Source organism: Penicillium taxi (assembly GCF_028828555.1).
Source record: "Penicillium taxi strain IBT 34144 chromosome Unknown utg000005l_segment0_segment0, whole genome shotgun sequence".
NCBI classification, from domain to species: domain Eukaryota; kingdom Fungi; phylum Ascomycota; class Eurotiomycetes; order Eurotiales; family Aspergillaceae; genus Penicillium; species Penicillium taxi.
Window position 1 is genome coordinate 2964069 of NW_026643207.1, and position 15636 is coordinate 2979704.

The 15636-nt window shown below is 47.5% G+C and overlaps 4 protein-coding genes across 4 annotated transcripts; 2 read left to right on the forward strand and 2 right to left on the reverse strand.

Annotated features, from left to right (window-relative positions):
* Positions 1-800: 800 nt before the first annotated feature.
* On the forward strand, positions 801-6278 carry N7495_008413 (putative Ras GTPase activating protein; the record flags this gene model as incomplete). The annotated part of the gene is made up of 3 exons (XM_057211064.1): positions 801-5001; positions 5057-5335; positions 5389-6278. 3 exons carry the CDS (start codon positions 801-803, stop codon positions 6276-6278), a joined length of 5370 nt encoding a protein of 1789 aa, XP_057060607.1.
* A 606-nt stretch (positions 6279-6884) lies between these two features.
* N7495_008414 (ENTH domain-containing protein) lies at positions 6885-8626 on the forward strand (the record flags this gene model as incomplete). The annotated part of the gene is made up of 4 exons (XM_057211065.1): positions 6885-6966; positions 7052-7163; positions 7223-7304; positions 7367-8626. The coding sequence occupies 4 exons, from the start codon at positions 6885-6887 to the stop codon at positions 8624-8626; spliced, it is 1536 nt and encodes a 511-aa protein (XP_057060608.1).
* A 1701-nt stretch (positions 8627-10327) lies between these two features.
* N7495_008415 (adaptor protein NBP2) lies at positions 10328-11545 on the reverse strand (the record flags this gene model as incomplete). Its single annotated transcript, XM_057211066.1, has 1 exon — positions 10328-11545. The coding sequence occupies one exon, from the start codon at positions 11543-11545 to the stop codon at positions 10328-10330; it is 1218 nt and encodes a 405-aa protein (XP_057060609.1).
* A 1126-nt stretch (positions 11546-12671) lies between these two features.
* Positions 12672-13808, reverse strand: N7495_008416 (uncharacterized protein; the record flags this gene model as incomplete). The annotated part of the gene is made up of 1 exon (XM_057211067.1): positions 12672-13808. The coding sequence occupies one exon, from the start codon at positions 13806-13808 to the stop codon at positions 12672-12674; it is 1137 nt and encodes a 378-aa protein (XP_057060610.1).
* Positions 13809-15636: the final 1828 nt, after the last annotated feature.

Here is a 15636-nt window from a genome sequence, read left to right on the forward strand (position 1 = left end):
AATAGGCGTTTCTGGGGTCAGGCGTGAAATATCCAGAAAGAGAGCATTATGCTTAATGGATCTTTGCTGTCAGATATCTATCGACATCGAACTGTAACTAACTATTTAGTCGGCCATGATTAAATAACAAGTTTGTTGGGTCTAGATTGGGCAGAAAGCCACAAATAATTAGCAACTTGATGAAGATATCAATGGGTCCGGACAACTAAATAGGAAAGATCAACCGGCCGAGGATTCGCAGGAATACAAAGAGATCGGCGGAAAAGCCAGGAAAATAGAATGTTATGGTTGCACGGGAAACTGTCAATAACTGAATCGATATTAGCCACAATTGCCAAGACGGCATATCCTGCCTTTGGCTGATTCCTATACTGATTGTCAGTCCGAAAGCGTGCTCAAGAACTTAGTGGAATTACCCTGTGGCACAGATCAATGGATTGTCTTTCAGAAAAGCCAAAAATAGTCGTGACTGAATAAGTTGATGTGTTACTCTTCTTCATGGTGATCGACTGTGGCGCAAATTCAATGGCGCTAAACCATATCGGGATAATTCAAAACATTGGAGAATCCCGGTTCGCAGCTGCCCCACCGTCAACAATCTAGTCCAAGCCCTTGACATTTCGGTCCTCTTTTCACTTCTTCAGACCATCACGAGTCAAAGACTCAAAGCTTGTCGCCATCTTGTTGTTTAGCGCTTGACACCTTGCGACAAATATATCTCTTCTTCTCTTGGACATGCGACCAATCGAGCACCATCTTACCTCTACAGCTTTCACGTTCCATTCACACCAGTGGCAGTGATGTCAAGTCAGTTCGGGCAGTACTCATCGCTCAAGAGGGTCCAAACGGATATCCCGGCGCAGCAATCAAGTCCACTACGACAAGGGTCGACCGCGTCCACAAATTCGTCTGCCTACTCCGTCGCAAGCTCGTTTGCTCCAAGCCGAACAAGCACAATCTCTTCGGTTGGGTCCAGGCCGAGCACCTTAGGCCATCACCGAGGAAAAAGCGAAGTAATAATAGTGAATTCATCGAAGCCAGAGAATCATTCAAGTGCTGCATCGACATATGAAAATATTCGCCGGTCCCTACGGCCCCTTCAACAAGTGCCTAATAACGCTCCACCTACCACAAAACCATCCATTTATCAACACTCACGAAGCAAAACTCTTGACGAGAACCACAACTCTGCGGCACTCTCACCGAAGAGCCCGGAATCGTCTCGTGTCCATTTCAAAGAGAACGAATTGCCTCGTTACAAACCAGCTGCATTCGAGCCCCAAACACCTCAACGAGCGTCTTCGCCAAACCACTGGTCCCCCATCCCAGCTCCAGCTTCGCCGCGCAGTCCATCACCTCAGAAGACGCTACCAGACAGTCCTCATCGTCCCAAAATAGCGGCTGCCATATCTACCCCCGAGCTTGAAACATTCCAAAAATCGACAACGCGCCATCTCAGAAACCTCTCCCAGTTTGCACAGACGGGCGAAACCGATGAATTTCAACTAGGCTCGTCTTCAGTAGTAGGTTTGCAAGGGCGAAGACGGCTGAAGCGGGCAGATTCAGTTTCTGGGGGAAGTGGTGCGGTTTCTCCACAGAAGCCCAAGGTTTCATCATGGCAGGCCGCTAATTGGATGGATAAGCAGCGGCAGTTCATACAAGCTTATGAGTACCTCTGTCATATCGGTGAGGCGAAAGAATGGATCGAGGGAGTGATCCAGAAGCAGATTCCGCCAATTGTGCAGCTGGAAGAAGCTCTTCGAGATGGTGTAACACTTGCGGAGGTGGTTCAGGCTATGTACCCCGATCGGACCCTGCGCATCTTTCGGCATTCCAAGCTACAGTACCGCCATTCAGACAATATTGCTCTGTTTTTCCGCTTTCTGGACGATATCGAAGTGCCTGAGCTTTTCCGATTCGAACTCATAGACCTTTACGAGAAGAAGAACATTCCCAAAGTCATCCACTGCATTCATGCAGTTTCTTGGCTGCTCTTCAAAAATGGAATGTTGGATTTCCGCATGGACAATCTGGTCGGCCAGCTGGAGTTTGAGCACCATGAGCTTGAGAAAACCCAGAAGGGTCTCGATAAAGCAGGCGTTAGTATGCCGAGCTTTTCGGGTATGGCTGCGAACTTTGGCGCAGAGCCGGAGCCGGAAACAGAACCAGAGCCAGAGCCAGATGAGAGTTTCATAGTGGACTTTCAGGCTCAGATAAGAGGCGCCATGATGCGCTTGAAGCTTGGATACACGATGAACGATCTCTGGGACTTCGAGCCATTGCTTATCGACCTACAATCACGCTTGCGTGGTGACTGGGCGCGGCAGATAATCCGATACCGACTTGACATGCGCCAATTCGCCGTTCAACTACAGGCTATCAGCCGTGGGTTCCTTGTGCGCCATCGCCAGCAAGGAGATATGCAGTACCGTGAAGCCCAAGAATCTGACATTCTCCAATTGCAAAGTATTATACGTGCCGCCAAAGTTAGAGCCCAGACCAACACATTACAAACTCGCATACAGAGACAAGAATCCGGTATCAAGAATTTCCAAGCCGCCATCAGGGGTGCACTGCAGCGGAAGCTTGTCACAGCTCAATGTGAACGGATTCAATATGCCAAGAGCGATGTCACAGCCCTCCAAGCTGCTATTCGAGGTGCACTGCAACGAAACATTGTTTTAGCTCAGTATGAGCAGTCTAGATTTGCTGAGAACAGTGTCATCGCGTTTCAAGCTGCTATTCGGGGTTCACTGCAACGAAACATTGTCTTAGCTCAGTATGAGCAGACTAGATATGCTGAGAACAGTGTCATCGCGCTTCAAGCGGCCATTCGCGGTGCAAGGCAGCGCAAGATCGTCACAGCTCAGCATGAACAAACTCAGCATGTCGAAAATGATGTAACAAGTTTGCAAGCAACCATCCGGGGTGCTCTACAGCGAAAGCAATTGACAGCACTGTTGCAAGCTATGGAAGATACTAGTAGCCCTGTCATGTCATTGCAAGCAATATTCAGGGGAATGCTCGCACGTCAGCACGTGTCCAACATCCAACATTCTCTTCAGTGTGAGACAGCTACAATCACTTCCTTTCAGTCTGGGATCAGAGCTTTGGCATCTCGGAAACGTCACACACAACTTTTGAATTCTCTAAAACAGACCGAGGGTCAATGTGCCGAGCTGCAGGCTTTAGTCCGAGGGGCTGCAGTTAGATTAGACAAAGCAGCTATACGTGCTGAGCTCTCTCAACACGTTTTAGCCATGACCACATTACAAGGAGTTATAAGGGGCAAGGCCATGCGAGAGCTCCTAGACTCCCAGCGCGCATCACTATCGGAAGAAGAAAGTGTTGTGTTGGAGTTACAGTCTCGAGTGCGAGGTCTCATGCAGCGTAAGGAGCGAGATGCAGAGCACAGAGCTCTCAAGGATCAGGAGCATTTGATCGTGGATCTTCAGGCATTCTCCCGTGCGGCATTGCTTCGCATGAAAGTTGGCGATATACTCACAGAGCTTGAGGACTCGGAAGAGGAAGTGGTCCAACTACAGGCCTTGGCCAGAGCAATGCTCATTCGGGTAGAGGTTGGAACTATGCTGGCTGATTTAGAATCCGAGGAGGAATTCATCGTGGATCTTCAAGCCAATATCCGAGGTCTCCTTGTCCAAACCCGCTTTGAGGAGAGACGTCGTCATTACAATGAGAATATGGAGAAAGTCATCAAGGCGCAAAGCGTCATCAGGGGCCGAATTCAGGGACAGGCGTACAAGAGCTTGACAAGCGGAAAGAATCCACCTGTCGGAACAGTGAAAGGTTTCGTTCACCTTCTAAACGACAGTGATTTCGATTTTGACGAGGAGGTCGAGTTTGAGCGGCTGAGAAAGGTGGTTGTTCAACAAGTCCGACAGAACGAACTCGCAGAGCAGTACATCAGCCAACTGGACATCAAAATTGCTCTCCTAGTGAAGAACAAGATTACACTTGATGAAGTCGTCAAGCACCAGAAGCACTTTGGGGGTAATATCGGCAACCTTTTGTCTAATACCGAGATTTCCTCCAAAGATCCATACGACTTGAAGGCTCTGAATAAGACATCACGAAAGAAGCTGGACCAGTACCAAGTCTTCTTCTTCCTTCTCCAGACACAGTCGCAGTACCTGGCGAAACTATTCCGACGCCTTCGCGAGATCAATACTTCAGATAAGGAGTACGACCGAATCAGGCATTTGATGATGGGTCTCTTCGGATACTCACAGAAGAGACGTGAAGAGTACTATCTTGTCAAGCTTCTCGCAAGGTCTGCAAAGGAAGATATCGAAAGCTTCGCATCGCTCCCTGAGTACCTGCGGTGCACCTCTTTCTGGAACAAGCTCTTCGGCTCTTACGCGAAGTCTCCTCGAGACCGAAAATTCATGCACGATGTCTTGGGAGCGGTGGCAAAGGAGTCCATTGTCGACAATCCTGACCTTGACCTCGAAAGTGACCCTATACAAATCTATCGATCTACTATCAAACACGAGGAGCTTCGTACAGGCCAGCGCAGTAGACGACAGCCGGATCTCCCTCGTGAAGAAGCCATCAAAGATCCCGAAACCAGGAAAAACTTTATCCAGCACCTGCAAGAATTACGCGACATTGCTGATCACTTTTTCTTGACCTTTGAAGATTACCTGCACCGCATGCCATTCGGTATTCGATACCTATCCAAGCAGATGTACGAGAACCTCCTGGCCCGGTTCCCGAATGAAGATCCTGGATTTGTTCTCCAAGCTGTGGGTAACTGGGTGTGGAAGAGCTATTTCCAACCTGCCCTGCTAGAGCCAGAGAAGTACGGTGTGGTGGACCGGGGATTGACGCAGGAGCAAAAGAGGAACCTGGGTGAAATCTCCAAGGTTGTTGCACAGGTCGCCTCTGGCAGGCTGTTCGGTGCCGAAAATGTTTGCCTCCATCCTTTGAATCCCTACATTGGAGACTCAATACAAAGGTTGGGACGAATCTGGGGCGAAAGTAAGTTTTCAAATTCCTTATATTTCTTGCATCGATCATTACTAACTTCAAGCAGTGATCACGGTTCAAGATGCAGAGGCCTATTTCGACATTGACGAATTCAACGACCTTTATGCGAAGGCCAAGCCAACTCTATACATTAAGATGTCTGACATTTTCTCAATTCATCAGCTTGTGGCCTCACAGATAGAATTCATGTGTCCACATCCCGATGACTTCCTCAAACAACTTGTGCGAGATCTCGGCAACGTCAAAAGCAATGAGAATGAGTTGATGAGTGTCCGATCTACTGAAGTTAATCTCACCCTGAATCCCAAATTGGCTCAAGTTGAAGGTAAGAACCCTTGAAAGACCAGAAGAAAGCAAATGACTTACTTAATATAACAGATCCTGAAGCTGCAGTGAAAGCCTTGTTCATGGAGACCAAACGATGCATTCTTTACATTATCCGTGTCCAGAGTGGAACGAGCTTGATGGATATCATGCTTAAACCGCCAAGTGAGGAAGATGAAGCACGGTGGGAGACTTTGGTCGGAGAAGAATTAAACTCAAACAATCCTCACCGGAGCGCTTACTCTGAAGCTAGCACTTTGGTAGATATTGGTGCAATGAGCTATTCTGAGCTGAAGGGAAACGCCCTCCAAAACATTCTCCGTCTTGAGCAAGCTGGCAAAATAAATCGGCACAACCACTACCAAGACCTCCTGAATGCCATTGCTATTGATATTCGCACCAAACACCGTCGGAGAATCCAGCGTGAGCGTGAATTGGAGGGTGCACGGCTTACTTCTACTCGACTCAATGACCAAGCTCTCTACCTGGATCAACAACTCAAGACATACAACGATTACATCGAGCAGGCCATGGTTACCCTGCAGAACAAGAAAGGAAAGAAGCGATTCCTCATGCCATTCACCAAGCAGTGGGACCACCAGCGAGAGCTTCAGAAAACGGGCAAGGTGTTCAAATTTGGGTCTTTCAAATACTCAGCTCGCACCTTGGCCGACAGAGGTGTGCTAGTTGCATGGAAGGGCTATACCGATCGACAATACGACCGTGTGGACTTAACAATCTCCAGTAACGAAGTTGGAGTTTTCACCCTTGACGGTAGCAGCGGAAATATGATGGTTGCTGGTGGCAATGCGCAAATCCCCTTGGACGACTTGCTGCAGGCCCAATTCAACAACACACAATTCATGGACTTCTTTGACGGGCAGATGAGGGTCAATGTCAATCTCTTCTTGCACTTGATTATGAAGAAGTTCTATAACGAATAAGCTTCGTCCTGAAACTTGACGGACTTGATGAGCGATGACTATTCTGGGGGCATTCTTGGTAATATTATTTTTCTATGTTTTTTTTTGTGTTCTTTCTTTTCACTGTTTGATACCTAGGTATTTCTTTTGTATGGACTTTATGATAGCGATAGTCTCGGGTTTATACCACCCCGTGCGTGATCCGAACGAAATGTACACGATATGACAATATAGGTGTTTTGTAGATCTAGACGGAGTATACAAATCGTGGGTTGTTTTCGAAGTATCGTAAGCAATCATCAGATCCTGATAGGCCTTTAATATGGACTATGCTGTAGAATATTCATTCCGATTCACTCATGGTCCCAGGCTCAGAAGATCCAGTGTCCAATATCTATGAGATATCAATTTATAAGGGGCTGCCACGTGACTGTGGCGCGTGGAATCGGCCAGCTAGACCGGCCGTTCTCCTCAAACCACTTCACTTCCCTTGTAACTAATTGTGGCAGGCCCGGATCGTTTTTATCTCTCCGGACACAATCGCCTGGGCACTTTGTGTCACATCCCTGGTGAATCTATCGTTTCCACTTTACATCTTATCCTGACCGACAACACCCGCCCCTCGCCATGGACTTCAGCAACCTCAAGGACCAGGTTAGCAACCTGACCTTGTACGATCTCAAAGCAGGTGTACGCAAGGTACAGAATGGTATGTTGCGATAAATTGGTTGCCTGCGCTGCTCTACTGCTGGTTTTGGCATACCCACGAAACCAGGCTGACCGCTGTACTATAGCCGTCATGAACTATACCGAGATGGAGTCCAAGGTTCGGGAAGCAACAAACAATGAACCTTGGGGTGCCTCGACAACATTGATGCAGGAAATTGCCAATGGAACACATAATTAGTCAGTGAAACCTTTTCTCCTGACCGCCACTCTTATTTTGTACTGATCTTCAAGAACAGTCAATTACTCAATGAGATCATGCCTTTGATCTACAAGCGCTTTACCGACAAGGCTGCAGAAGAATGGCGGCAGATCTATAAGGTACGATAGCGATATACCTCGACAGATTGTTTATTATGCTGATCTTATCTTTCCCCCCGCAGAGTCTTCAACTTCTCGAATTTCTTATCAAAAATGGTTCGGAACGCGTCGTCGATGACGCTCGATCTCACACGTCTCTCCTACGGATGCTTCGGCAGTTCCACTACATTGACCAAAATGGCAAGGATCAGGGAATCAACGTGCGCAACCGTTCATCAGAATTGGTGAAGTTGCTGGGTGATGTCGACCAGATCCGCACCGAGCGCAAAAAGGCCAAGATCAATCGCAACAAGTTCGGTGGATTTGAGGGCGGTATGGGCGTTGGAATGTCCAGCGGTAGTGGCCGCTTTGGTGGCTTTGGAAGCGACAGTGGTGGCGGTAGTATCAATGGTGGTTATGGTGGTTACAGTGGAGGTGTCTACGGCGATGGCGGTGGCTTCGGAGGTCAAACCAATGATTTCCAAGACAATAGCAGCCGGGCAGACAACCGGTTCGATGAGTACGATGAATACGACGAGGGTGATGCCCCAGTGCGCCGCGAACCCGCTCCGAGCGCAAAGCGGGAAACGAAGAAACCAGAGCCGGCCCCAGCACCAGCCCCAGTGGTAGATCTGTTTGATTTCGGCGACGATGAACCCATTTCCTCCACTGCAGCTGGAAAACAGCCTGCCAGTGGTGGCCTGGCCATGCTCGACCCTACTCCCGCCGATGATGACGACTTTGACGACTTCCAGTCTGCCACTCCAGCTCCACAAACGTCAGCGCCGGCTTACAACAACTATTCGATCCAAGCCCCTGCCTCCACTGGCAGTACGACCGCCAACACTCAATTCGTAGCGCCAAAACCAGTCTCAGCCTCACAGGGAGCAAACATCAACGGCTTGGTCGGCTTCACATCGGCCACCCCCACTCCAACCAGTTCTATCGCCTCGCCAGTGTCACAGACTAATCCTATGGCTCCGAAGCCCACTGGGTTCCAGGCTGCAACTCCAAACTACTTCACCTCAGTTGTCACCAACACCGCCGCACAACCCTTCTCCTCGCATGTTGCCAAGCCATCCATCTCATCATCTACCGCCAGCCCCATCACCGCAAGCAAGCCCGCCGCCAAGGCATCCGGCGACGCCTTCGGTTCTCTCTGGTCGACTGCCAGTGCCAACGCTGGTATCGCCAAGGCTAACACCGCTGCAAAGGGCCCTAACCTTGCCAGCATGGCCAAAGAGAAGGCCAGCGCCGGCATCTGGGGCGCTCCCGCCTCCTCTGGTGCTGCTCAGTCGCAGCAAAAGTCGAGCGGCTCGGCATTCGATGACCTTCTAGGTTGATTTTCATTTAATACCTAGTTTGTTGCTGAAAACTTCCAGGATTCAGCACTCTATAATTTTAAATTCATTTCTTCTACACTTACCATTGGTTTTACACTCATATCTTTTGTTTCTACCTCTTGGTCTTATTGCTAGCTCAAAATCAGCTCTTAAATTCTTCTTGTCTCTTATATATTCTGGCCTCTAGCATTGGTAAAAGCTCTGATTTCTGTTAATATACCCAGGTAGCCTTTTGCACGATGCCTTGAACATCACATATATATCTCACCATTCAAACCCAAGTACTTCGAATCATCGGGTCCACACCAGCCGGTTGATAATTCAGGGATATCAAATTTGGCACTTCCCATGTGGGATATGCATGTGGACGTGGACTACAGTGCGCTGGCTATGTTGTTGCAAACCCTTCAAAACATCAAAACTTCAGGAACTTCTCTTCTCTACTGACAGCCAGCAAGGGCTATCACGCAATGAAAAAAAAGTATGAGAGTGATAAAATCACAATTTTGATATAAAAAATTACGTGGTCGCCTGTGAGGGCAGCCAGGTAGGAATAACTGATAGCTTTCAGTCAGCAATAGTAACCTCAGATTTATCCTCACTGGTGTACTAAAGACCCATGCATATGGATGTATGAAGAAGAAAGAAAGAAAGAGAGGGGAGGGGAAGTGGGAAACTTTCTGCACTTAAAGGTCTAGGGGGCACAGCGCAGAGGCTAATGCGGCGATGACCTCGCCGGCGACATCATGCGTTCGAGATTACACCTAGGTATATAGTGGAAGGCGTGTCACTCATCTGTGAAGCGAGACATTTGGAAGAACCGTGGAGGGCGTGCCATAGATATAGCTAATATCAATAAAGACTTTGAAATCAAAAGAGGCAGGCATTTGATGCTTGATATAGGTCTGATAGTGAATGAATGACCTTGAAATTACAATATAGCAAAAGTAGTTGAAAGGGTGAAAAAAAGTTACACTGAATGATAATGCTAGGACAACGCCTGCGCTGAAGAAAGCTATGTACACATACGCAAGGGGAGCAAGGTGGAGGTTATAAGGTGAGCACGTAACAAGATACTTGTAGGAAGTGTTAAGACAATAGTAGAATAAAAAATTTGGCGTTGTTTATCTTTCTCTTTTGGGATCTTAGTATATAGAACCTGCAGATGATAGGGCACAAACAGATGGCAAATTGTGAAATAATGATATTTATCGGATTTGAAAAAGTAAGAGGGGAATAATAGTCGTCATTCGGAGAAGAGGGTAGATTGCGAGATCAAAGTGGGTAAAGGGGGTGAACATAAAGATGATGGTGAAGGGTGAAGGGCTTGGAGGAGTTGAATGCGATGATACAATAGTTATTTGAGGTAGGGACTTCATCTCGCATGAAATGAACATATTTATTCATCTGCAGACAACTTTTTATATCACTTCAAAACCCGCGCTCTCAATCATTGATAAGTCGATCGATCAGATTGCCTAATTTACGGACAATCTGGAGATCTTATCAAGATCGAGCATGCGCTCTTGGCAATTTAGGGCATGAAAGCTCCACAAGTTGAAGCAGGGCTTCATTAGTGGGGGATCAAAATCCAATGATTTGGCCTGGTATGAACAAGGCTCTTGATAGGAACAGCCACGCAGATAGTGCCGAGCCAGTGCCTTCTTAGCTGAGGCTACTGATTGATATTAACTGGCTACTTCATGTGTTGGTCGTGGAACGACCAATAGAGCTGGTCTCATTACCACCCTTAACAGACATGGTTTCAGCTGTTTCACGATTGGCGTTTTGGCAGTTCTGGTCGTTCTGAGTATATTGAGTTGGTGTTGAAGCGTGGTCGTCTTCAGTTATATTGGTGGAGGAAGTAGCTTCCGGATTCGGCTCCCCATTCAATGAGGTCAGGCCCCCTTCAATATCTCGAAGAAGCCGCACAAACTCCTCTGGCACAAGTCCGTTCTCTCCAGTCTTGGGATCCTCGGCTACCAACCAGCCATGTCCATGTCGGTAAGAGATGTAGATCACCTGGCCCTCGGTGAGAGGGAGCTCGTTTTCGTGCTCTCGGGTGAAGTCGAATAATGCAACAGCCTTGCCATGCATTTCTTCGTCAGGACAGCCAACAGCGAATTGGTAGTCGTTTGCGTAGCGATCCCCACTTACATATTCATCCTCGGACTCCAGATCTCCATCAGGTGCGTATCCTGGCTGATTTCCTTGGTGCGAGAATTGTCCTTCATTTGGTGGATATGTGATGTATTCACCACCTGGGCCATCTTCAATTGCATCGCCACCATTCACATAGTATGTCTCACTGCCGTCCGGATTCAAGCCAACGAATGTGCCACGCTCTGTTAATCCAGGTCCTCCCATGTGTTCGTCTGCGATGCCATTCAAGTTGATGACAGTGGCCCTCTTGCGATGGCGCGCCGAGAGTACCACTGGGCTATGCAAATCTTCGTCTTCACTATATGGAGGACCATCTCCAAATGACATAGCGGGAAGTTGTTGAGTCCCATTACTGTTGCTTATACTGATGCTGTTGCTATCTGTGTTCCACGCCGGAGCGTCTGCCCATGGGCCCCGTGAGGTATCCCACGATGTCGGTGGGTCGGATAAGCGACGATATTCGCTCACTGGTGTGGAGACCCCGGAGACTGGGGGTGGCGGTCCATAGTGCAGAGGGTGAATCGGTGGGTAGGCAAAGTCTCGCACGAGGGCGTAGGGAAGACTTGAATGGAAGATGGGAAATACGTGGGAGCCTGGGCGCGAGAGATTCTGTGTAGTGAATGAGAGGTTCGAGTATGTGGAAAGTCGATCATTCGCTCGGGACGATTGATTCACTGTTGCATCTGTGAGGATGGGTGGGAGAACCGACAAGCTGTTGGTGGAGAGGCTGTTCGGCGAGGGCGCCGGAGATGACATCTTGGGAGAGAGAGGGATTTGAACGAGGAAAGAAGCGCTTCAAGGTCTCAGTCAAGGGGTGTAGGTTGAGTTCATCGATCACATTCGCTGGAACTCTATTGTTGCATTGCGATTGGCAGGCGCGCAGATGGGATCGTACTTGCGACTCCAATCGAAGCTTGAAAGGATTTGACAGGTTTGAAACACAGACAAAACTCGAACACAAAGAGTGGAATAGAATGTGACGCAGGTTGCCAAGCGCAATCCACACAAGGCCGACGTTGTTTTGACCACCCAGCACCAATAGGGTGTGGACGATGTCCCGGTGCGGTAATCGTAAAATCGGCAAAAGGTTGAAGAGGGGGGGTAGGATAGGACGTTTTAGGACGTGGGGACCTCCGAGTCACGAGTCACAAGTCCGAATGAGGAAATGCAAGAGCAGACCCCACGTTTGATTGGAGTTAAAAGACAAGAAAAGGTTTAGTATTGGGATGAAAGTGCACTTCTGGGGAACTCGGAACGATGGTTATTCCAGTGTCCCGCAAGTGTTTGAGGTTCGAATGCTAAATATAGACAGAAACTGTTCTGCGTCAGCTACAAATGCAACACAAGCACAGCGCTTATGCGGGACCATCAGAGTGATCAAGGAACAGACTGAATAGTAAACATCTTTGGTTCCTTTCTTCGAGGGAGTACTGCGTACCTTCTTACTTCGGATGGTCCACCCCTTCAGGGTTAATGATCAGCGCAAATGAAAGTGTGGAGACCGAAATTCCTCGGGCCGCTGTGCAGCAGAGTTTTGGAATCGGTGGTGAATACAATGAAGGCAGTACAATTCAAATAAACTCCCTATTTGAGCGATCGCAAGACAAGCCTCCTTGTGTGAAATGAAGCTTCGCGGGGCTTAGGTTCTCCATCACGTGATGGTGTGTTTCAGGCTTGTTGAGCTATTCCGCTTTGGGAAATTCGTACGAACTATATTAAGTACATTTTCACTCCTTTTGAGAGCACTAGTCTCTTACTATTGATTAGTTTGCCTCCGTCAATTTTAATATGATAAAATCAGATGATACTTCAGGTTGCTCACTATTCAGAATTCTAAGGAATTCCTAGTCTATTCTGAGAGATATTCATATTCAAGCGGTTATTAATTCAATGAGATCGTCTGATATCGATCAATGACAACAGTCACGGTCCTGAATACGGTCTCCCAGCTAGTCACAGTGACTGTAGGAAGAGAAGTTGAAGGCTGAATAGATGAAGTTACTGATTCTTTTTCAAGTGTTGAAGTACCCGTGGATATTTCCGGGTTTGGCGCAGTTATCGTGACCATGATGACAGAGAAAGTTTCAGTGGGAGAAGGACTGGAAGTAGCAGTGGGACTTGAAGTAGTCTCAGTTTCCTGAGCCTGTTCACTGAACACTTCAGCAAACTCTGACGGAATAGCAGCCTCATTAAGATCCTGCCCAAGGTCATAGTCATCACTCTCATCATCCACTCGCATCTGACTCTGGGATGCGGCCTGCACATCCACATCCATGCAGGTGGTGTAGATCTCTTTCTTGCCATTGGGATAATTGGGATCGACCCCCGCCGCAGTCGGCCAGTCCCACACCCAGTAAAGGGTGTACAGCTTTCCAGTCGGGGCGTTCGATGGCAGCTGGATGTCCTGTTGACACCAGAGGTTGGCACCCATTAACTGATTGGCCTGGTGTGGATATTCCTCCTGGCGAGACTGGGAGATGTTGCCAGAGTTGATCTGGTAGCAGCGGCCGTCGTCGAAATTTTGCTTGGATAAGAGCACACCTCGCTTGTCTCCGCCCGTTCCTTCCGCATTCCATTGTCCATGGACGTCCAGTAGTTTTTCTCCAACCTTGGGCTCTGTTGTCCCATAGACGTAGACTGAGCCCCGATTCTCTGGCTTTCCAGGTTGGTTCCATGGTAGAGTGACGTGGCCATTTTCCTGGTACCTGAGTGCAATCGCAGCGCCAGCGCTAGCTTGCAATCGAGGACTCCCACTTGTTTGATTCTGGATCTGTTGTGTGCTCTTGCACAACTTGGCGGTTGGATAAATTACTGTAACATTTGACTGGGTGTTTGGCGGTATCAAGTTGGTCATAGTCAAGTCGCTGAACCCAGATGTCGTCCGAAGGTAGTTTCCTCGTGCATACCCTGGAGATCCGATAAATGTCCCATTGGAGGCAATCACTGTGAGCTGTTCAACCCAGGAATGGGCGTTGGCATATGCGAGGAAAGCGAGGATTGATATTTGTCGGATAGACATGTTGTGCGATGTTTGTAAAGTGTATTTGGATAGAATGCAAGTAGACTTGGTTAGGCAGGAGAAAAAGAGCCGACCAGCGGTATGATTTTGAAAAAAAGAGTGTATGGAAGAAGGAAAGAAAAGGCAAGAAGAATTGAAGGGCCTCTACATTAAATAAAAGGATGGTGAATCAGCGGGTGAATGAGCGACTGCCTTTGTCTGCCTGAAGTGGAAGTAAATGAGAGGAACAATAAGCACAATAGACGATTAGAAGACCACTTTCTTTAGATTTGCCCAAAACATGTTGAGGCTTAAAGTGTTAAAGAAGAAATCATCAGGGTGCAATGATTCTACCCTCTTAAACCAGTGAGGCGCAAAGAGTGTAAAGATTATGTAAATATAGGGTTGTTAGAAGAGTCGGCGTTACGCCTCTGGAGTAACCCAAAACTATTAAGATTGAAATCAAGCCAGTGTCTCCTGGCTCCACGGTCCAGGGCTCTCAGGACCAAGATTGTGGAATAATTGACATTATGAAACGATCAAGACCTCTACAGTTGATCAAAATAGTCCGAAAAGCTTAGCTATGGAAAAGAACAATCAAGATGATTGGATATGGAGAGAAATAGGGATGTCTCACAGTTGCAGAAAGTGATAGAATGAAGATCTATTAAAGGTAATTTTTTATCTTTGAGACAAGCTGCAAGACATGACTCCTGGCGCTTAAAAGGGGATTCGATATGCAGTAGATCTGCAGCCTCATCCATTTTAGCCTGACTTTTGAGGCTGTCTTATACGTAACATCAATAATCCGATAGACCATATTTCAGCCACTTCTGCAGTGATCATTATTACTACTTGCAAGGTTTCTTCTATTCTGCTTGCCGTGTTCAATTCACCCCACCTTGCGACATGCAGGCAGCAGTAATGTCTATCATGTCCACAGTATCTTGCTTTTTCTGAGATGAAGACAAAGTACCAAAACCCTCGGCTCCGTCAACTTCCGTTTGACGGAGATCTTCTCGCGTATACCACTTCTATGTATACCTATTTACTCACTATTTCGGTAACTATTTCGGCGATTATTCCGGATCCAACCTGGAATTAAGTTATAACTGTCCAGATACCTGACCGGGGTGGATATAATTGACGGATCTTCCGGATCTGACTTGTAGATATGGAATTATCTGATTCTCCGGTTGCTCCACCCGGTGGGTTCCATGTTGGCTTGTGCACCGAGTCCTGTTTGACACGGGCAGCCGACTGATCATTGGCCTACTCTAGGGTTATTTCGATAGAAGAGTCAAGACCATGGTGGAAAAAGCAAGTACACAGTACTCTGTAAGGGAGTGGAAGTGGAGCTGACTGCATCTTACTGTCGACACGTCATTTATGGGTTATCGTCTTCCGAATGTTCCCCATGAAGCTAAAATAGTCGAATTGAAGGATTCTAACAGCGCAAACAAAGTCCACAGAAGTATGAATGAACCGTGGAAGCTTAACTCGGGTAAAAGGGGTCTTGTTGATAGAGCTTGATTTGGTTTGTTCAACACATTGTTATCGGGAACATAATTTCTTGGATTCAGGTGATTATATGACTGACAGATGACTTATTGAAATATGAATGATAATCGAGTATCCTTATAATGAAGATAAATAGCATGAAGAGGTACATTTGTAGCGGTGTGTGTGTTGTTCCTCGGCGATACTTAATTCCAGTGGCGCAGCGGGACACTAATTTATTTGGCTTCTCAGGGGGTCGTGCTCCTCTTCAGATCTCCATTTCAATAGCGTGCTTCTTTTTTCCTTATTTTTTCCTTATTTTTTCCTTTCCCCTGTCATTCTGGCATTC